Consider the following 22,891-nt stretch of genomic DNA (forward strand, 5'->3'; position numbering starts at 1 on the left):
TAATTTTCTAATTGAAAATTTCTAAATAAATGCCCTATTAGGTGAATCTATTGCACGCTATCAATAAAAATAAATATAAAAAATAAATTATAAAAGGATAATCACAGACACAAATTTTCTACGCAAAAAATTTCAAATAAAAAAAGATAGAAATCAAAACTCGGGTCGAAACTATTTACTATATTCTGTACCGTGTTGTAAGTTTATAGATCACCTGTCAATCTCTACAATTCAGTATGTTCTTTGTACAGTTTTCTAACATTAGGGACCCTTGAGATTGATCCTCCGATCTTAGTGACCTTCAAAATATAGTTTTTTTATGTAGATGTGTAGAAAGATGATTCATTACATTTCATTCAAAGCCGAGAGTTGAAATCCAGTAGCCTCCAAAAGATAATCAAAAGAGATGATAAATGATTACCTAGGTTTAGGTTAAAAATCTCTCAAATACCTCTTCATGGTAAGATAGAATATACTCTCAATGATTCTCCATGGATTATGTAGATTGTAAAAAATTCGTAAAACATTCAAACATACAATGACTTAAAAACTTAATTTATGGATTTATTTTGCATTGGCGATCGATCATCCTCAAGAAATTCTGCTACCCCAAAATAATAGGCTTCTATATCTAAGAACGCTCTTAATCTCGTTTTAACATTCTGCACCACAACAGCAAAATTACCAAAAAAAATTATATATATATCTTTGCTTTGTAAACAAAAGTCATAGACTAAAATCTCTTAAAATCAATTTTTTACTTAAATATTTCGCATATGTTCGTACATAAAATTTAAACATGTTACATAATAAAATTATATTTAAAATATAACTTATTAATTACATAAATATAGATAAAAACGTTACAATAAGAATACAAATATTTGAAACTCAGTTTGCCGATGACAGTAAGGATTGCTCATCCAGTTAGCAACGTTTTAAACAAAATTTTTGTCTCAGAGAGTATTCTTTTGCATGTACTTATATGACATATTGTACTCGGATAGGTACAATATTTTTTGTGTGCAAACCTAAAAATGGTCAAAATCTCATTTTCGTTTGAATCCTTCATGGAAGTATAGAGAGCTATCCCCATCCATTTGGAATCTCAGAGGAGAAATGCCAAATATGTACGCCTCATTCTTTTCTGATCACCTAGTTTAATATCCTTCCACAGGCCTGATATCAATAGAAGTGGTTATATTCCTATTGATTAACGGGTATCTTGGGTATATTTCAATATGAAACTGGACAAAATATTCTCTGTTATCTTATGGACATTAAAAAGAAAAATCAAAGCAGAGATATATAGCTTTGATTTTTGAATACTAACCAAAAGGTAAGGTGTTAAGACGTCATTCTCTTGAAGTAACATGACCTTTTTATCAAAACAACTAAAGAAAATTAAAAGATGTATTAGAATTTGGCAAATTATTCAATACCTGTTATGTCAATTGACAACATTAAAATCAAACAGACGAATAGTTTTGAAGACTACCAAAAGTTAAGGTGCAAAAAGTCATGGGCCTTTTAATGTAACGTAGATGACCCGTGCACTATAGTCCAGAGCCTCTGCATTTAGAACACTTTAAGTCTAAAACAAATCATTTGTCAATCTTCAAGGACCACTGCTAATATTCACAATTGCAAATACAAAATCTATTTTAACTCTATTCCTCTCACTCTTATCTCTCTCTTCTACCCTCTTCCTCCTAGTGCATCTGCTATACATATATGGAGCTCAGACTACCCCTGTTCGTTGCCGGAAAAGCACTACTTGTCACCCTTTTGCTCTCATTTACTGCAAGCTTGTCAGGTACTTCAAGTAGAGCCACTCCATTGTTCGCCTTAAATGGTCCTAGTGCTTCGGATGGCCTCGCCCTCCTCTCTTTCAAGTCTCTCCTATCCGACCCATCTCGAGCATTGCTATCATGGGACGTTAATGCATCCACCGGTTTCTGCCAATGGCATGGTGTGACGTGTGGCAAGCATGGCCACCGCCGCCACCGAGTAACAGCCTTGGTTCTTGAGTCTCTTAATCTGACCGGTTCCATCTCCCCATCCATAGCAAACCTCACGTTCCTCAAGTCGCTCAACCTCTCCAATAACAAAATCTATGGCCTTATACCACCTGAACTCGGCTCTCTTCTTCACCTCGAGTATCTCAATCTAAGCTACAATTCACTCGAGGGGAAGATCCCAGCTTCCATCTCTAACTGCACCAAGTTGCAAAGCATCATTTTGTGGACCAACAACCTCCAAGGCACAATACCATCCAACCTCAGCTTATGCTCAGATCTAAGATACATCGATTTTGAGCGTAACAAACTCAGAGGAGGCATCCCCTTGAAGATTGGCGACCTTGTCAATTTGAAGGTACTTCTTTTGGGTTTCAACTTGCTGGAAGGTCCCATCCCTAACTCGTTTGGGAAGCTCCAAAATTTAAGAATGCTGGAATTGTCTGAAAATGGTATGTCAGGAGCAATCCCGTACTCATTGGGAAATCTGTCAGCTTTGGTTTATCTTTATGTTCAAAATACCAGTCTAACCGGATCCATTCCGCCAAGTATAAGCATGTCCTCTTCTCTTAAAGTAATTGCTCTCGGAGGCAATCAACTCCAAGGAGGCATCCCTCCATCATTAGGAAACCTTTCCTCCCTTGAATCCCTATATTTTGAGAAAAATAATCTGATTGGAAGCATCCCGTCATCTTTGGGGAACCTCCGCTCACTCACTACTCTTGCATTACATGAAAACAATCTTGTCGGCGGCATCCCGCCGTCGCTTGCCAATCTGCTTAAATTGACAATTGTTACTCTAGCTTTTAACAATCTCATTGGCCGCATCCCCCCTGCATTTTGGAACCTGTCCTCCCTCCAGCATTTGGACTTCCAAAGTAACATGATAGTTGGTTCTTTGCCATTAGATATTGGTCACCGGCTTCCAAATCTCCAATTTCTTTCCTTGAGCAACAACCTTTTCCATGGATCAATTCCCTCATCTTTGTCAAATTCCTCTATGCTTGGAGTGATTCAAATGTCTAATAATGCATTGACCGGTATCATCCCTCCAAGTATTGGTAAACTGAAGAGCTTATACTGGCTTATTCTTGATTATAATCAGCTAGAGGCAAAGGATTCGAGCTTTTTAACTGCTTTGTCGAACTGCACAAACCTAGGAATACTGCAATTGGGTACCAATAAACTTTATGGCATGGTACCTAATGCGATAGCCAATTTGTCAACAAGGCTTGAGAACTTGGATATCAGCTTCAATCAAATAGAAGGAAGCATACCAGTAGGTATTGGAGACCTTGTCAACTTAAATGTGTTGGATTGCAGCCATAACTTTCTTACAGGTGCTATCCCTGCCACTATAACTAGGCTTGAGATGTTACAGATTCTATATCTAGACCATAACAATTTGTCTAGAGAGATTCCGTCTACTTTTGGCAACCTCACTGGACTGAGCAAACTTGATCTCAGTTTCAATGCCCTGTCTGGGAGCATACCCTCCAGCCTTGGAAAATCTTTGCTGGAAGCATTAAGCCTTGACAATAATAAGTTAACTGGTTCCATACCAAAAGATGTTCTGCTTATTTCTACTCTCTCAATAAATCTTGGCATGTCACACAATCAATTGTCTGGACAACTCCCCCCTGAAGTTGGTAACTTGGAGAATCTAAGAATACTAAATCTCCAAGAGAATAGATTTGAAGGACAAATTCCTATTCTCCTTGGTGAATGTCAGGTCTTGGAATATCTATATCTAGATGGAAACTTATTTCAAGGACCAATTCCTTCTTCACTAAGCCAATTGAGAGGCCTTCAAGAATTAGATCTTTCGCATAACAACTTGTCTGGACCCGTTCCTGAATTTCTAGAGACTTTTACTGCACTGAACTACTTAAATGTTTCCTTCAACAATTTGGAGGGTGAAGTGCCATTACAAGGAGTTTTCCAAAATGCAAGTGCAATCTCAGTAGTCGGAAATAGATGGTTATGTGGTGGCATCCCAGAACTGAAGCTGCCACAATGCTCCGACAAAACCTCTAAGAAGAAGAAGAAGCATCCATCTCCCAAGCTGATAATGATCATTTCAGTTTCCGCTGCACTCCTTTCTTGCATCATACTTCTCTCTTTCGCTATTGTTCATTATTGGAGACATAAGGCAAGAAAGGAACCATCAAATATGACAAACTTCAATGATACACACATGTGGGTCTCTTATGCTGATCTCGTGAGAGCAACAGAGGGGTTCTCACCTTCTAATTTGATTGGTGTGGGAAGCTTTGGTTCTGTATACAAGGGAAACATAGGTAGTGATGAAAACACTAATGTTGTTGCAGTGAAAGTACTTAACCTCCAACAACAAGGAGCCTCCAGAAGTTTCATTGCAGAGTGTGAAGCCCTGAGATGTTTTCGACACCGAAATCTTATAAAGGTATTAACTGTCTGTTCAAGTGTTGATTTCAGAGGTAATAATTTTAAAGCTCTAGTTTACGAGTATTTACCTAATGGGAGTCTAGACCGCTGGTTACATCGACAAGCGGAGGAGCAAAGCCAAGTGCTGAGCTTCATCCAAAGATTAAATATTGCCATTGATGTAGCATCTGCATTGGATTATCTTCACCACCATGGTCCAACTCCCATTGTTCATTGCGATCTTAAGCCAAGCAATATTCTCCTTGACAACGACATGGTTGCTCATGTGGGTGACTTTGGATTGGCGAGGTTTCTTAAAGCATTTGTTAGTGTATCCTCTCAAAAATCAACCAATTCAGCAGTTCTAAAAGGGTCAATTGGATATGTTGCTCCAGGTGCGCCTATTGATCTGGTTCAATTTTTTAAATTATAATTAGCTTTATACTGAGAGATAGTTGAACTCCCAACCTCGTATCGAGGAACCGATTATCTCAAACACTGGGATGCCAATCGAGACTTAACTAAGTTGTAGTTAGTTTCCTTGGTGATGCTTAATTGGTCATCACCTTTATAATATCTCTATGCAATATTATCATACTCGAACTAATTAGCAATGTCACAATTTCAGAGTACGGCATGGCCAACAAAGTGTCCACTCATGGTGATATCTACAGCTATGGAATACTGCTACTAGAAATGTTCACAGGGAAAAGACCTACTGATGACTCTTTTGAAGAAGGCCTTAGTATTCATACATATGTTGAGACGGCATTACAAAACCAAGTGGTCGACATCATGGATCCTAACATGCTCTTAGAGGAGACAGTTGGAAAACCAAGTAGGGAGACACTAAGAAGAGTTGAAATCAGAGAAATAGCAAGAGACTGCATAACATCAGTCCTTAGGATTGGCATTCTGTGTTCCAAGGAATTACCAACAAAGCGTATGCAAACAGGAGATGTCATTAGGGAGTTGTTTAAAATCAAGGAGAATTTCTGCAAGATGAGAGTAAATGTAGTTGAGAGACGTCATGCGTGAAGACATCAAAAACTAGTGAAACAAGTGCTCTCCAGGATAATTGAGAAAGAAAAAAGAAATCGCACAGTATGTAGCCAATATCATTTTGACATCTAAATGGTAGTGACTTATACTATAGATGTATTATATTCATTAGGATTATCCACAGATGTACTTGAACCAGAAGACATGAGAGTCCTTAATCATAAATAGAACAAGGGTAAGTTTACGTTGTCTAAAGTTAACATTTATAAAAAGTTTATGATACAGTGTTATGAGTTATAGGTTGAATTTATGGTGTGAAATTGCATGAAGGAAGTTTTATATGTGAAATTTTCTAATATTTGTTACGAGCACACACAACAAAAGTAAAACAGGACCAAAAAAGAAAATGAAAGATCATTAAATATGTTCATTCAGATTACAAATCTACTCATAGAAATTAAGCATCACATTCTGTGAAAGCATAATCATTTTCAACCAAAAGATAAAAGAATCATCTGGATGATAATACTGCAAAGCACTATGAATTTGAACAAGTAGAGAGTAACATAAGAAAAATATAGTAATAGTATATGAAAAAAATAGCATCATCTTTTAACATTTCAATTTCCATGCATAGAATATCAACATATAGCAATATCTATTATGGCAAAACACGTAGTATTTTAATAAGTAGAACGCACGGCTTGCATCTTACTTTCTTCTATAAGCTCAGGTCTATCTATCCTCAAATAATGGTTCCTTTTTCTGTCTGTTGATAATGTAAATTTCTAGTCTCATTAGTTGAGGTAGGACAGGAAGATGGCTAGCAATGGTATGAATCATTGTTCTAGTAACAAGAAGTTGCAGTTTGCTTCCGAGAAAAGATCATTAAAAAAAAAAACTGTAACATGTTATGTACTAGCAACACAACAGATCTTTTGTCTTCCTACAGGATAATCTTTTTCATCTTTAGCATGAAGTAGAATCATTAGATAGGCCTACAACGGGGAACCATTGGGATTCTTTGGTAGGTTTCAGGTAGGAAGGATACAAGGCAATTTATTCAACGAATTCTTTCGTTGCGTCAACTCTAGTGACTCTAGTGGCTAAATTGACTCTTATTATTAAAGCTGACTCTTTATTTCTAGTGTGCTTTCACCAAGAAGCTTAACATTATTAATCATACAGTACTCTCCTATATCAATCTCATGCAATTACAAGAATAAAGAGAATGCAATTACAAGAATAAAGAGAAACGAACAGGACATAATCAATTATAAAGCGAGGAGATAAATGCAGTCTATTTGGGATACGCTAATAATAGCTTACCAGATTCGTGACACTTCTCCTTCCTTCATGTTGGAAAGAAATATTGAAAATATATTTGGTTCCAACTTAAGAAGGGGGAGTGTTGGAAAGAAATATCAAAATCAGGAAAGAAGTTTCAGAATCAGATTTTATTACTATTATTGTTGATTTAGTTAATCTGTTTGTTATTTACTTTCCTTGTATATAGCAATACTATCCTAATGTGTTGGATAGACAAGCTTAATTATAGGAGAAATTGTTGTAATCTCCTCCTATTTATGTACTTGATTCATGTTAGTGAGATACACAATTCCCTTATTCTAATCCTTTTACATGGTATCAGAGCTAGAACCCTAGCAACCAAGTTCTATTGCAGTCATATTCTATTCCATCGAAACCTTCATTACCCTCAATGGCTGAAGATAATCATTCTTCTTCTCATGGTGTTGTTCTACCAAATCCATCAAAGGTAGGGAAAGAAAAATCCCCTACAGACCTCTCCAATCCTTACTTCATCCATCCTTCCGATCATTCTGGATTGGTTCTCGTTTCTAAGCCTCTCAATGGAGATAACTACTCCAGTTGGAAAAGATCCATGATTCGAGCCTTGAATACAAGAAATAAGCTCGGATTCATCAATGGGTCTATCTTAGCTCCTTCAGAAGCAGATGATCCTGAAGGTCATGCCATTTGGTCAAGATGTAATGACATTATCCATTCTTGGATAATCAACACCTGTGATCCAGAAATTGCTGACAGTGTGAATTTTTATTCCACTACCAGAGAAGTTTGGGAGGACCTCGATATCCGATTCTCTCAGGGCAATCTAGCCCGCATATTTGAGATCCAACGGGACATCGTCCTTCACAAGCAAGAAACCACCTCTGTCTCCACCTATTACACTCGATTGAAAACCCTATGGGACGAGCTAGGGATGCATTGTGAAACACCACAATCGGAGCAACAAAAGGTAATGCAATTTCTAATGGGTTTGAATGAATCTTACAGTGCAGTCCGCGGTCAAATCCTCTTGATGAAACCTTCCCCCTCGGTTCGCGAAGCATACTCCTTCATTGCTCAAGAGGAGAAACAACGCCATCTAGGAGTTGCTTCCGCCTCCACTGAGCCGACCTCGGTTGCTGCCATGGCTGTCCGCAAGCTTTATCCACCATCACCGGGGAAGAACGAGAGGAGCGATCGTCCTGATTCTAATCACAGACGTAATGGACCCGGTTCTGGAAAGATGCGACCCCACTACACCTATTGTGATGCCGATGGACATTGGGTCCAAAAGTGTTACAAATTACATGGCTACCCCCCTGGCCATCCAAAGGCTAAGTCCAATCCGGGCTCAGGTTCTGCTCGGCCCAATTACTCTGCAGTCAACCAGGCGAGCTGTGAAGAAGGTGGACCCAACACCACATTCACAGAGGCCCAATTAAAACAGATTATGGAACTTCTCAATAATCAAGCAGAAGGTACCCTTAATCCTAAGGCAAATGCGGTCACAAAACCAGGTTTGTCTCAATTAGCTCGTCGAAATTGGATTATCGATAGTGGTGCAACAAATCATATCACCTCATCATCAAAAATACTGCATAAAGACAAAGGTTACTCATTATCACCCGTATTATTACCTAGTGGAGAGAAGGCCAAAACTATTGCTAAAGGATCTATGCCTTTGAATTCTGTCTATAAATTGCATGATGTGTTATCTGTTCCTACATTCAAAGTTGATTTGTTGTCAGTAGGGCGATTGACAAAAGGTTTAAATTGTTTAGTGACATTTTTTCCTTATTGGTGCATTTTGCAGGATCTGGATACGAGGAAGATGATTGGTTTGGGTGAAATGCGTGACGGACTCTATTATCTGGTGGCATTAGGAGCAGGAAAGTCTACCACTAAACAAGCCACGTACTCAAACCAACCAACATGCAATCTCACTATCTCACCTACCGACCTTTGGCACAACCGCTTAGGGCATGTATCATCTTCCCGTTTGAATTTTATTGCCCAAAATTTCTTAAATTTTTCTGCTAATTCCAATAAATCTTGCTCTATTTGTCCACTTGCCAAACAAAGTCGTTTACCTTTTAATGTCAGTAATACTTCCTCTATTAAACCATTTGATGTTATTCATTGTGATATTTGGGGTCGCTATCGATATCCTTCCTTTTCTGGTTCTCATTATTTTCTCACCATTGTCGACGATTTTTCACGTTTTACTTGGATATTTTTGATGCGACATAAAGATGAAACACAAGTGCTTTTAAAACGTTTTTTCAGTTATGTTTCTACTCAATTTGAAACTCACATCAAAACTGTTCGAAGTGATAATGGTGGCGAATTTATCTCTCTTCGTTCTTTTTTTCAAGATAACGGTGTTATTTTTCAACATTCTTGCGTATACACACCTCAACAAAATGGGGTTGTGGAACGCAAACACCGTCACATTCTTCAAGTAGCAAGAGCATTAAAATTTCAAGCTAATCTTCCTTCCCAATTTTGGGAAGAATGTGCTCTTACTGCTGTTCATATCATTAATCGGCTACCTTCCCCAATTTTAGCCAACAAGACACCATTTGAGCTTCTTTACTCAAAACCTCCTACTTTTTCCCATCTACGAGTTTTTGGTTGCTTGGCTTATTTCACAAACATTCATACCTCTCATAAATTTGACTGTCGAGCTACACCTTCCATTTTCATTGGATACCTGATAGGTCAAAAAGGTTACAAACTTTTTGATTTATTAACACAAAAAATTTTCACAAGTAGAGATGTCCATTTTAAAGAAGATATTTTTCCTTATTCTCCAAATAATACCTATTCTCTACCCTTTCCTTTGATCCAAACAACAAGCCCATCAAAGGGAGATGATACAAGACCCATAAGCCCATATGATCATTCTTTTGAACCCAACTCAACCACATTACCATCATTTGAACCTAACCCAACCACCTCACCACCCTCCATCGCAACTCTACCACCACCATCACACATACAACCACCTAAAATTCGTTCACACATGAACCTTCTCCCCTCTACTTCCTCCCCGCCACCACCACCTTGCCATACTACCACTATTCCCTCTACCGGAACACCCGATCCACCACCACCAACCAATATTCCTCTCCGTCGCTCCACTCGACAATCTAATCCACCTGTGAGGTTCAACGATTACCTCTGCTCTACCGTCACGCATCCTCCCTCTGATCCAGTCACCTCCTCCTCTCCAGATTCGCGCAAAGGGACAAGGTACCCACTGATCAATTACCTTTCTTATCATCGCTATACAACTGCACACAAATCGTTTATTGCTTCTATCAGTCAAGAGCGAGAGCCGACCTCTTACAATGAAGCTATCACCAACCCTCAATGGCGTGATGCAATGAAGCTTGAGTTAGATGCTCTTGCTGCCAACGGCACATGGAGTCTGACATCTCTTCCAGCTGGCAAGAAACCCATAGGATGTCGGTGGGTTTACAAGATCAAACGTCGCTCTGATGGTACAATAGAGCGACATAAGGCGCGCTTGGTTGCTCAAGGATTCACCCAAATGGAGGGCATCGACTACCATGAGACTTTCTCTCCCACAGCAAAAATTATTTCTGTTCGCTGTCTTCTTGCCTTAGCTGTTGCCAGAGGCTGGCCACTTCATCAGCTTGATGTCCACAATGCATTCCTCCACGGTGACCTGACTGAAGAAATTTACATGTCTCCACCACCAGGGCTTCGGAGACAGGGGGAGGAACATCTCGTCTGTCGTCTACACAAATCGCTCTATGGATTGAAGCAAGCCTCCCGCCAGTGGTTTTCAAAGTTTTCTTCTTTCATCACTTCCGCTGGCTTTATACAATCACGAGCTGACTACTCCCTCTTCACCGAAAAGAAAGGCAAGTCCTTTACCATTCTCCTAATTTATGTCGACGACATTTTGATCACTGGAAATGATCCAAACAGAATTGCTGCCATCAAGAAGCATTTGCATAAAAATTTCAATCTTAAAGACCTTGGCGAGTTGAAATATTTTCTAGGAATAGAAATCTCTGCATCTAGAAATGGGATTTTTATGTCACAGAGAAAATATGCATTAGAAATAATCAAAGATGCAGGTCTATTAAATGCTGCTCCAGTGGACACTCCTATGGAAAGAGGCTTAAAACTGTCAGATAAAGATGAATTGCTTAAAGATCCAGGCAAATATAGAAGATTGGTGGGCCGCCTGATATATTTGACAGTTTCAAGACCTGATATCACTTATTCTATTCATGTCTTGAGTAGATTCATGCATCAACCTAGAAGACATCATATGGAGGCAGCCTTACGCGTTATTCGATATCTAAAGGGTGCCCCAGGTCAAGGTCTATCCTTTTCTTCAAAAAATGATTTAAAATTGCGGGCCTACTGTGATTCAGATTGGGGAGGTTGTCCTCTCACTAGACGGTCCACTACAGGGTATTATGTGTTCCTTGGATCCTCACTAATTTCATGGAAATCAAAACGGCAGAAGACTGTATCATTATCTTCAGCCGAAGCGGAATACCGCGCAATGACAGGAGCTTGCTGTGAGTTAACATGGCTTCAGTGCCTATTAAGAGACTTAGGCCTTATTCACCATGGACCTGCTTCCTTATATTGTGACAACAAGGCCGCTCTCCATATAGCAGCAAACCCAGTCTTTCATGAACGCACAAGGCACATAGAAATGGACTGTCACTATATTCGAGACAAGATTCAAGATGGTTCAATAATTACTAAGCATATTGGCTCAGCAAATCAATTGGCAGATCTATTAACTAAACCTTTGGGAAAGGAAATATTTATACCTATGGTACGCAAGTTGGGCGTGCAAGATATCCACTCTCCAACTTGAGGGGGAGTGTTGGAAAGAAATATTGAAATCAGATTTGGTTCCAACTTGTTGGAAAGAAATATTGAAAATATATTTGGTTCCAACTTAAGAAGGGGGAGTGTTGGAAAGAAATATCAAAATCAGGAAAGAAGTTTTAGAATCAGATTTTATTACTATTATTGTTGATTTGGTTAATCTGTTTGTTATTTACTTTCCTTGTATATAGCAATACTATCCTAATGTGTTGGATAGACAAGCTTAATTATAGGAGAGATTGTTGTAATCTCCTCCTATTTATGTACTTGATTCATGTTAGTGAGATACACAATTCCCTTATTCTAATCCTTTTACACTTCATGCATCGAGATCAAAAGAGTTCATCCCATCAAGCCTTGGGGTTAAACCTCTCCTAGATCAGACTCATTCGCCTTCCCATCCATGTCAAACTTCCATTGCCCTGTTAAATCCCTCTGCAGCACAACATCGTCATCCAAGAATTCGACAACTTGTAGTGGGGTTCAAACAATCGACGCGGCGATCGGAGTGGGCATGGTGAGGCAGTGGAGCTGGTTGCTGAAGGGCTCTTGACATCGCGCTCGCGAAGCGGACGAAAGACGAGTAATCTGTAATCGTCGTCCAGGTCGAGATCGCAGAGAAGCTTCTGGATAAGACGGGAAAGAGACGAACTTGGTTAGATGTCTCGAGCTCAACCCCCAGTCCGATATATTTTTTATCCGAATATAAATTTGAATAGCAAAATTTAAAGGGCTTAATTATACCTATTGATCCGCTATCAATTTACTCCCTAGAAATGTTTATAAATGTCTTTATAAAATTCGTAAACAGTATGTTATTTTCAGATATATAAAATTATCCTCGTGAATATTAAAAATATATATATTTTTATATAATTTTGTCCTCGTCTCTTTTCTTATAAACTACAAAAGAAGAGTAGAAAGTCTATTGTAGTTTACACCAAATACCTCACATGTTTGACATTATACATCTCCTTCGATGGGTGAGTTATATCTTTGCATCCTTCAAAGTTGATACAGAAGTTCTATATAGAGATAGGAGTGGCAGACTAAAGAGGAAGAAGATGGGAAGAAAAAGCGAAAAAGGGAAGTTGATGGGAAGAATATGGGATGAGAAGGGAAGAAGATGGGAAGAATATGAGATGAGAAAGGAAGAAGATAGGAAGAGGAGAGAAAGGAAAGAAAATTAGGTTTCTCCCAATCGGTAGCAAGTAAGGGTAGAATATGTTATCAGCTAATAAACTCTAATATTTTTCCCCAATAATAAAATGATAGAAAGGTAATTTTAGAACATCCGTTAAAGGAAAGGGTTGTAGTTTTTCAAAAATCTACGAGATATTTCTACACTTTTATAGTACAGGGGGCAAAATGTACAAATTTATAATTATATCCTAACTAAAGAGATACCGATAATTTTTAGGATTGGATAACTTTTAAATTTTTTGTCAAAAATTTTACCCATATTTGAATCCATATTTGGGTTCAGTAAATTAGTCTATTTAGATAATTAATTATTTTTATAATTTACACTTACTAATATTATTTTACTAAGTTTTTTAGTATAATAATTTATTAATTTTAATTATAATTATTCCCTATAAATTTATTTATAGTTTAGTTATTATTTATTAGATTAATATATGTAGTCTCATTCATAATAATCTTACATTTATATTTATATTTTATATAACTATTTTTAGTATATTATTATTGTCTAATAGTTTTTATAAAAATTGAATACTAGACTTAGCATATTATTTTTGTATAATAGGATAATGACTATTTTACGTATAATTTATGATTAATTAAATAAAAGTAGGTATTACAAAATAAGTATTAATAATATTATTTTTATAATTTTATTAAATCATATATATATATATAGTTAAATTACTATTTACTTATTACTTATTCTATAATTAGCAAACGATTTTTAGTAAATAAATATAAATTATGGTAATAGCATATTAATATTATCACAATTAAATTTATCTTATAAATCTAATCAATTTTAAACCTAATAAAATATCATATTTTACATGAACGGATCATAAATGGATAAATAACTAACTTTATGTTACTTAAATATTTTAAGACTCCGAACCCCCTTATTTGAGACCCTGTGGACTTTGCTAGTGATGTGTAACGGTTGGTTGATGGAAGTGCGTAAGTTGGGTCTTTTAATCAGAAGTGAGTAGTCTTATTCTCTAGACGTTTTTTTTAAATTATATTATATTATATATTATATAGATGCATGTTTTAGCATCCAGCATGATTATATGACTTTATCTAAAGATGATTACAGTCGAGCATATTTTTATCATATATATAATTAGGCGGATCTTGAATATGAGTATGATGATGATAAATAGAGATAATGAGATATGATTATACTGTTATAATTTTATGTCCAGTTGATCTGTAACATGAGTATGCATGTAATAGATTAACATGGGTATACATATGTTGACTACATGGTTAGAGACTACATTGTATCATTTTTCTCTTGATTCCTGTTCCACTTAAATTCATGTTATACATTGACTTGTTATCGTATTAGATATATGCATATGATTTATCATTTAAAAGGAAATCATAAAATGTGATTAATAGGATACCTAATAAAAAATGTGAGAATACCCGAGTGGGCACGAGGGTTAGGACGCGCTTGGTGGATGATTGATCACTCGACATAGTCGCAATCCTGTTGGTCTCATATCCGAGGTCGTTAGTCTATGTGCGCAACAAACATTCGGACACATGCTATTCGCTAGGGCATATATGGCGAGTTATCCTAACAAGATTTCTATCAACTATGAGGGTGCCCGGTCTGGATAGATATTAATACCCTAGCGGGTGGTGGGGTATGATTATATTTGAGATACTCTTTGTGGGTGGTAGAGTATGCTTTGAGTCTTTGGACATGATGTTGAGATCGGGTATCGGGTGTTGACTATGCATAGTGGTCTAGTATGATGATAACATATAGAGCTGATATTGATGACTGAGATGTTAAGAAATGCATATGATTTCATTATTATCTGATTACTTGATTATCGAGTGGTCAATATACATTATATATGGTTGCATTCGGTATAATGGTATGGTCATGGTCGACATGCATCATGTGTCATACTTGAGAGAGAGTTATGATGATAGTATAACATGATGATTTGTTTATTCATTATCGAGGATTATATATTTTTATTAGTTATGATATATTATCTACTTTTCATTTATATATTATTGAGGATACATTCATATACTTATTCATAACATGATGCTTTTTCTGATTCATATAATCAAATACATGATTTATTTTTTGTTTGACATCACTGATTCAGGGTAAGGTCTATTCACTGAACCTTTTACTCATGACTCTCTTTATTTCTTTTTTAACCCCCTCAGATATATGGTACATTATAGCATCTTGAGATATTCTGAGAAAATATTTTAGATTGATGAGGTGAGCTATAGATGCGAGATGGTATAGATGATAATTTGTATAGAAATTGAGTTGTATCGTTGTTTGTTATATTTGTACTTTATTATGTTAGACGATGATTTGTATAATATATGTCAGATTATAGTGTATTCATGTATCAATTGTTTAGTTGTATCTTGATGGTTTGTTGTGACATATTTAGGTCCTGCCAGATTATGCAGTGGTCTAGTGTATATTATTGTGGACCTGGATATTCTTATGTTAATAGGTTTATTTGGTTGATAATATGATTTATTTGGTGTTGGATTATGTGAGCATGGATATGTTAGCATGTATTATTTCATAATGTCATGATTATATATGCATAGGAGTGTATCTGTGCGTGACAGGCCCCGCCCGACCTGTCGCGCATGCTGTGTGGGCACTTGGGCGTGCATGTGCCCGTACCGGGCGGGGGCATTACAGCTAAACCTGATATAATTAGATTTATTTACTAACCATGATATAATTAGATTTAATTCATATAAATTAAATAGAATATATTAACTATAATAATTAAATAATTAATAACATAATCAAATAACATCCTTTATAATATTTTTTAATAAAAACTATATACATTGCTGGGCTCAGCCCAACACCATGTGCAGCAAGGGTGATGGGTCGAGCGCAGCACTTGCATGGTGCATCCTGCCCAAGGGGAGAAAAGAAAGGGAGAAGAAGAAGAAGGAAAGAGAAGGGGAAGGGGTTGGGCTACAAAAGAGGGGCACGACCGCTAGTGACCGCTCAACGACCAACCTCTTGCCGGTGGCTCAAACTTTTGACAGCCCCGAGAGGAAACGGTAAGAACTAAAGAAAGAGAGAGAATGAGAGAAGGAGAAAGAGACTCAACGGTGGGTAGAAGGCCGATAGTAGCTCTTCCCGGTGGTTGACGGTTGCTGGGGAACTAGAGGGAGAGAGAGAGAGAAAGAGAGGAGAGGAGAGAAAAATTAGAGAGAGAGAGAGAGAGAGGAAGAGAGAAGAGGAGAGGAGTGGTCATGTGGTGGCGGCGGAGTGGCCGGTGGGTTCGGTCCCACCTTCACGCGTCGTCACGACGCTAAGAAAAGTGGCTCGATGGAGGTGCCACAGCATGCATAGCATGCGGGGCACGAGGCCGGCCATAGCGTGGTTGATCGCATCGTGCCCAGCTATTTTTTTTAATACTTGGGTTATTACAGTTCGCATGCCCCAACCCAACAATAATCTTTGTTAAAGTATTCAAATGCACATCCAACGTTGTTCGAATGTCCCAACCTAAGAGCTGTCTTTGTCCAACAATATTTAAACGCCATCTAGTGGTGTTCGAATAGACAAATCCGAGACTTTAGCTCGTCTGACGACATTCAAATGTCAAGCTGACGTCGTTCGAATGCCCAACACCGATGTTATTGTGTTAGGTTAATTTGAATCATTTTGAATTTTGATTAGCATCTAAAAGTGTAAAAGATAGTCATTTTAAATATTATTAAAGATTATCACTATTTTTCTTATGCTCTTCCCCTTTAGCCTCCTTTCATACTTTCTCTCTCTCATTGTCTTTTTCTATTAATCTTTCAATTTAGGCCTCCGTCTTCTCCAAGAACATCGTCGTCCTTCTCTCCTCGTATGTTGTAGGCCGACCCTTTTGCCATCCTCTTCCTCTCTCATTTTTTCACAATCCGCCACCATTCTTATTACCACCATCTATCGGTTTGATGCCACTATCATCACCATCATTCATCAACACCTAATTGATCTTGGCAAAGGACATCTCACTTTTAAGACAGAAAATCAAAATAGAGCTATCATTAATAGATTAAAAAAAATCAATTTTTTAATTAATTTTTTTATAATTAAAAGTAGAGAATTTTTTAAACAATGACTACTCTCTTTTCGAGATTCCACCTCCACTACCATCATAATTCATAGAGACAAAAAAGAAAACGTAAGTCATGAGGCTTTTGATGACACTTGGCGGTGAACAACTTCTCAATATCTGGTCATACTTAGAAACAGAAAAGTTCCCACAACCAAAAAGCATTTTGAAACGGAAAAGTTCTCTAACCAAACCACTTTATTTCCTTTGCCATTTAATTTCGACATATTTAATTGAAAACAAAATAAAAATAGGCGTGGCAAGACAGTTTCCCCCGGTAACAGTAACGGGCAACTTCGTAGCATGATATAATGAAAGATGGTGGAAAATTTATTAAAAACACCATTTCTTTTACTTTTATTATATTTACAACCTATAATAATATTTATCATTTGAACCCTGTCATGTATTTTTAACCGCTAAATATATCTCTGGACATATTTTTAACCACTTTATTATATTTAGCTTCAATTTACTGATAAAGTGAGTGTGGAATTTATATGGTACGATATGAATTGTAATAAAGGCAAAATATTTGGGGTTTTTTGATAAATTTCTCTGTTTTCAAAGTTACGAAGAAACGTGGATTTTCTCGTGGACGTTTTAAGCGCATGGATTAATATTTATTTAAAATTCCGAGGTGCCAGCCCGCCACCTTCCACCACCACTCCTCCGCCTCTGTTTTGGAACCCTAGAGAGAGAAAGATAGAGATAGAGCCATAGAGATAGTGGTAGAGAGAGAGAGATGGAGAAATGGGCCGCGCCGCCGCCTCTTGCGGTGGCGATCGCTGTGGCGGCGATAGTGGTGGCGGGGGTCGTCGCCGGCCATTGCGGCGGGAAGATACCGACTACTCTGGATGGGCCGTTCGAACCGGTGACGTCGCCTCTGGACGGGGCCGGATTCCGAGGGCTCGCCGTAGACCTGCCGGATTTCGACCCGAGGGTGCGGCGGTGGGCGGTCGGGTTCGAGCCGGAGCAGATATCGGTCTCCCTTTCGTCCACCGAAGACTCAGTTTGGATTTCTTGGGTCACAGGTTCTTTTCTTCTTTACTTGTGCAATAGTGATCAAGTTGTCATTCTTTAGAAAAATGCTGTAGCAATACGTCTTATTATATGATTCAAGTACTATACAAAATGGACCATTTTTTTCTACCTTCGCTTGGAGAAATCTAGCCAAATTGTGGATATCTCTATGAAACCCTGCTTATATAGTTATGAGAGTAAAAGATGCTTTCAAGTTTTGTTGATGGCCTTCTTGTGGTTAGGGAAATTTCTACTTTTTGGTTCTAAATTTTGAGATAATTTGATGCAGAATTTTGGTTTTAACATTTGATACTTGTTTATCGACGTTCAAATATTTGATATTGAAGTTTGTTACATTTATACGAGGACTAGTTCTTTGCGCAATTTCAGTTTGTCATACGCTCCTGAAGGCCTTTCACATAATTCGAGTTGAGGATCTTTGGTTGACAAATTTATAACATTTTATCACATCACAATCATTTGAGAAACCTCATCATCCTAATATAAACCCAAATGTATCAGAAGAAATTGCCTTGCATTTCATTTATAGATATATTTGAGAGGAAATGTTCAATGCCCTTTATATGTGGGTTTACACGTCTAGCATCTTTCTTTTTGTCCATATTTACAGGTGACTCCCAAATTGGGCAATGCATCAAGCCACTGGATCCAACATCTGTAGCCAGTGTCGTGCGTTATGGAAGACTACGACGACCTTTAATTCATAAGGCTGTTGGCTATTCACTTGTTTACAATCAGCTTTATCCATTTGAAGGCCTCCGAAACTACACTTCTGGAATAATCCATCATGTCCGTCTCACAGGTACAGTGTTCATCTTGTGTAGTTTGACTTCGAAATCAATGGGAAATACCTTAGGTAAATGATATTTTATCTGTGGTTCTGCTTGACGTTTTTGGGCAAGTCATCCTTGTATTTCTCCTGTCATTTTCAGATACATTTGCCTATAATTAGTACACTATGTTCTTGAAGGTATAGCTTCATTTAGTATCTTAATGTTCTTGTATCTTTGGTGACCTTTTTCCTGTGTGTTTTTAACTACAAGATGTACCTGCATGTTACGAAAATTTGAGAATGTGGGTGCAGAGTAATTTCCTTATTATGGGCAAGTCAGCTGATATGCTTGTAAGTTATTATAATGTACTCAGTGGTTTTATTAGAATTTCTGTATGCTGATTGTGATGGTGATGTAGGAGCCTCTCTGCTTGGTTTGGTTTACTTTTTACTGTGGGGAACAAATTGTAATCGTTTGTTCCTACTTGGTATAGGACAAAGGGTTGTGTTTTTATGTTTAGATGAAATAGGGTCTGTTGACCTTTTCATCAAAAAGAAAATAGAAAAAAAAGCATTTCTGTGAGATCATGGGCTAAACTGCAAGTTTTACTTGTTCTTGAGTAGGACAAGGTGCTGTTTCTGTACGGAGTAATTTAGGTACTCTTTTAAGGTAAAATTGTTGAAATTTTTTGATGATCCTGAGGAAGACCAAAAAGAATGCCTTGACACCTGAGACTATATACTATGACATAATATATGACTATCCAGGGAGGTACTCGTGTTCAGCATTTTATTAGATATTGACCAACATATGTAGGCATCTGCATTTCTTTTTCATTTCCAGAATGGGTGCAAAGAAGGATCAAATTTCTCCCATTGTCTTGAATATCACATAGATCCAAATGTTTTTAAGTACTGATATATCTCGCCGTATAATTACCTTTAAGTGTAAATTCTATCGCTGCAAGGCCTACTCTATATCTGAACTCCTAACCATCTCTAACATAATGCTTTTATGCTGTATATCATGGATTCTTTTTTATTTTCCTGTGTGGATTATACCTCTCCTTTCCTGACACTGGCAGACAGGATGCCCAAAGTGATTTTTGAGCACAAATACAAATTTCATCAAGAAAGGTTTCTAATTTGGATATAAATTTGGGATACCTTTTAATCTTTTAGTTGTGTTGAATTTTTATGGTATCTGTTAATACAATTTAAGGGACATTTTATCACAGACAGAATGCGAAGGAAGTAACAAGGATCTCATGTTGTTCTGGCTAGTTATCTTCTCTAGATTTTCTAATCAGATATCACGTTTCTTCTCTGCAGGACTTAAAGCAGGCACTGTATACTATTATCGATGTGGAGATCCCTCTATTCCTGCCATGAGTAATATTCATTCTTTTAAAACAATGCCGGTTTCAGCTCCTAGGAGCTATCCTCCACGGATTGCTTTGGTTGGGGATTTGGGCCTTACATACAATACTACCTCCACAGTTGACCATATGAGAAGCAACAAGCCTGATCTGATTGTGTTGATTGGCGATGTTTCTTATGCAGATCTGTATTTGACAAATGGAACTGGGACGGACTGCTATCATTGTACTTTTAAGAAGACAACTCCAATTCATGAATCCTACCAAACACGTTGGGACGACTGGGCAAGGTGAGAATTCCTTCCACTGCATATTCTTTTGTCATCCTTCTTTAATGGTACAAAAGATTCTTAGATATTCATATGCATGTCAACTTCCCTTTTCTAATTTAAAGTACTCATATATTCTCAGATAAGGTCACCTTATGCATGGTTCATATCAAGGATTACAGTCGGCATCCGCTAGCTTTGTTCTCTTTATAAATTTAGAACATCATTCCATTCTATGCCATTATTTTATGGAGTTCAGAAATTTTTTGATAACAATTGTAAACATCTTCCTTTTTTCAGGTTTATGGAGCCCCTAATATCAGAAGTTCCAATAATGGTGGTAGAAGGAAACCATGAAATCGAGGAACAGGTTGGAAGCAAAATATTTGAAGCTTACAGCTCTAGATTTGCCTTTCCATCTTATGAAAGTGGATCATTTTCTACATTTTATTACTCTTATAATGCTGGGGGAATTCATTTTATCATGCTCGGTGCCTATACTTCCTACAATAGGACAGGTAAAATCCTAGTGCCTACACTTTTATAATCATGCTTACTGTTTGAATATTACATTTGTAGCTTTGAGCGGCGGATCAGAATTTGGATGCACTGGAATTGCACCTCTGGAGATTTTAAAAAAAATTCAATAAATAGATTCTTTATTACACATGCAGGAAAGGGAAGACTACATGAAACTTCAAAATTTATCACCTAAGTAATATTACTCCAATTGGCATGGTAGTCCATACTACAATGATAAGATTGACTGCAGAAATTTTCTTCTGCCAAGTAACTCTACCATCTGATTTTTTTTTTCTTTCTAATAAAAGATGAGATGCAATAACAGTTTCGTGAATATTGGTACTAGATTTCTAAGGATTCTGTTTGATTCAATATGTCATTTACTTTCCAGGGGAGCAGTATAAATGGTTGGAGAGAGACTTGGCAAACGTAGATAGAACCGTTACCCCCTGGTTGATAGCTACATGGCATCCACCTTGGTACAGCACTTACAGATCTCACTATAAGGAAGCTGAGTGTATGAGGGTGGAGATGGAAGAACTTCTTTACTTGCATGGTGTTGACATTGTCTTCAGTGGTCATGTAAGAGGCATCCACATTGATTCTTTCGGTTCAATATGTTACTGAAATTTAAAGATAACATTACCAGGAAATCTTTAGTTGCCACAAATGATTAGTATGCCAATCCATGCTGACGATATGAATTATAGATATGTTGTTAGACTTAGTAACAAACTGTTTCCATCTATCTTTGTCAGTTAAATTGTCACTCTTATTCCTAGCCTTAGGGGCAATAGCATTTCAAATTTACCCATACTGATTTAAGATCTATAGAAGCCTTTTCTATTGTTTGTCATGTCCAAACCTGCCCTGCTTTTCTTCTGGTAACTTTTTCGTTGATCTCAGGTTCATGCTTATGAAAGATCTAATAGAGTTTACAATTATACACTGGATCCCTGTGGCCCTGTCTATATCACCATCGGTGATGGGGGTAACCGGGAAAATGTGGCCACATCTCATGCAGATGATCCCGGCAACTGCCCGGAACCCCTGAGCACACACGATAAGCACTTGGGTGGATTTTGCGCAACCAACTTTATATCAGGTCCTGCTGCTGGAAAATTCTGCTGGACACATCAGCCTGATTACAGTGCATACAGAGAAAGTAGCTTTGGCCATGGAATACTAGAGGTATCTTTCCAAACTTCCTCATGCTAATTCTCGCCTGGGTACTTCCATTTTTCTTGATAGTACTCACTTCCTTCAGTTCTGCAAGAGTTTCCGACTGTTTGACGATTTCCAGGTGATAAACGATACTCATGCCCTGTGGACATGGCATCGAAATCAGGATGTCTACAACAGCGCTGGAGATATGATCTATATAGTTCGGCAGCCTAATGAATGTCCTTTGAAACCTATATCACTTCGGCCTAAAGCGATAGATAGCTTAACCAGCAGTTTATGAAGTATTTTGTTCGCCGTGACGTATTTCTCCATAAGTGGGTGCATCGGCAGGGGTGAGAATGTACAAGAATATGAAAGAGTGGCGTTTTTGTGTGCAATAATCTGCTCTCCATTTTATATTAAGAGACTGGAGACTGTAGTTGAGAACCAAGTATAATAGCTTGGTATTCTAATGTATATATGCATGTACAGTTTAATATATGAGCTTGAAGGCTATACTTGTAGCAGAGCTTTCCCACCTGTTTTACTTGACTGACCAAATAAGATAAAGAAATGGTTTTTTTTACTTAATTGCCATAAAAAAATATCGTAATTATTACTATATAATATATATATTCTCTCAAAAATGGCAATTATAATTTAAAAATAAATAAATAAAAATTTGCATTTGACACCCTGCTTCATAACTCGAATGAATATATTGTTAAAGAACTAATAATGGCAATTCAAAGAGAGGGATTTCGGTTTTTTTTTTATTATT

At 37.4% G+C, this 22,891-nt stretch overlaps 2 protein-coding genes across 5 annotated transcripts; both read left to right on the plus strand.

The window, feature by feature from the left end:
- The first annotated feature begins 1,680 nt into the window (after window positions 1–1,680).
- Window positions 1,681–5,744, plus strand: LOC140778335 (receptor kinase-like protein Xa21). The gene is made up of 2 exons (XM_073123000.1): window positions 1,681–4,819; window positions 5,053–5,744. The coding sequence occupies exons 1-2, from the start codon at window positions 1,735–1,737 to the stop codon at window positions 5,460–5,462; spliced, it is 3,495 nt and encodes a 1,164-aa protein (XP_072979101.1). The 5' UTR covers window positions 1,681–1,734; the 3' UTR covers window positions 5,463–5,744.
- A 1,815-nt stretch (window positions 5,745–7,559) lies between these two features.
- Window positions 7,560–22,634, plus strand: LOC140758224 (purple acid phosphatase 15-like). 4 transcript variants are annotated; one of them, XM_073094319.1, is made up of 9 exons: window positions 7,560–8,466; window positions 13,739–13,783; window positions 17,802–17,994; window positions 18,615–18,806; window positions 20,109–20,445; window positions 20,725–20,942; window positions 21,338–21,528; window positions 21,853–22,137; window positions 22,250–22,634. In XM_073094319.1, the coding sequence occupies exons 1-9, from the start codon at window positions 7,669–7,671 to the stop codon at window positions 22,409–22,411; spliced, it is 2,421 nt and encodes an 806-aa protein (XP_072950420.1). In that variant the 5' UTR covers window positions 7,560–7,668; the 3' UTR covers window positions 22,412–22,634. The 4 variants fall into 4 exon arrangements, with proteins under 4 accessions (XP_072950420.1, XP_072950418.1, XP_072950417.1 ...); XM_073094317.1 differs by lacking the exons at window positions 7,560–8,466; window positions 13,739–13,783 and having other exon boundaries at window positions 17,596–17,994; window positions 20,109–20,168; window positions 20,340–20,445; XM_073094316.1 differs by lacking the exons at window positions 7,560–8,466; window positions 13,739–13,783 and having other exon boundaries at window positions 17,596–17,994.
- The last annotated feature ends 257 nt before the right edge of the window (window positions 22,635–22,891 follow it).

The sequence above is a fragment of the Typha angustifolia genome, chromosome 3 (genome assembly GCF_048772165.1).
Source record: "Typha angustifolia cultivar Huaian chromosome 3, ASM4877216v1, whole genome shotgun sequence".
Lineage (NCBI taxonomy): Eukaryota > Viridiplantae > Streptophyta > Magnoliopsida > Poales > Typhaceae > Typha > Typha angustifolia.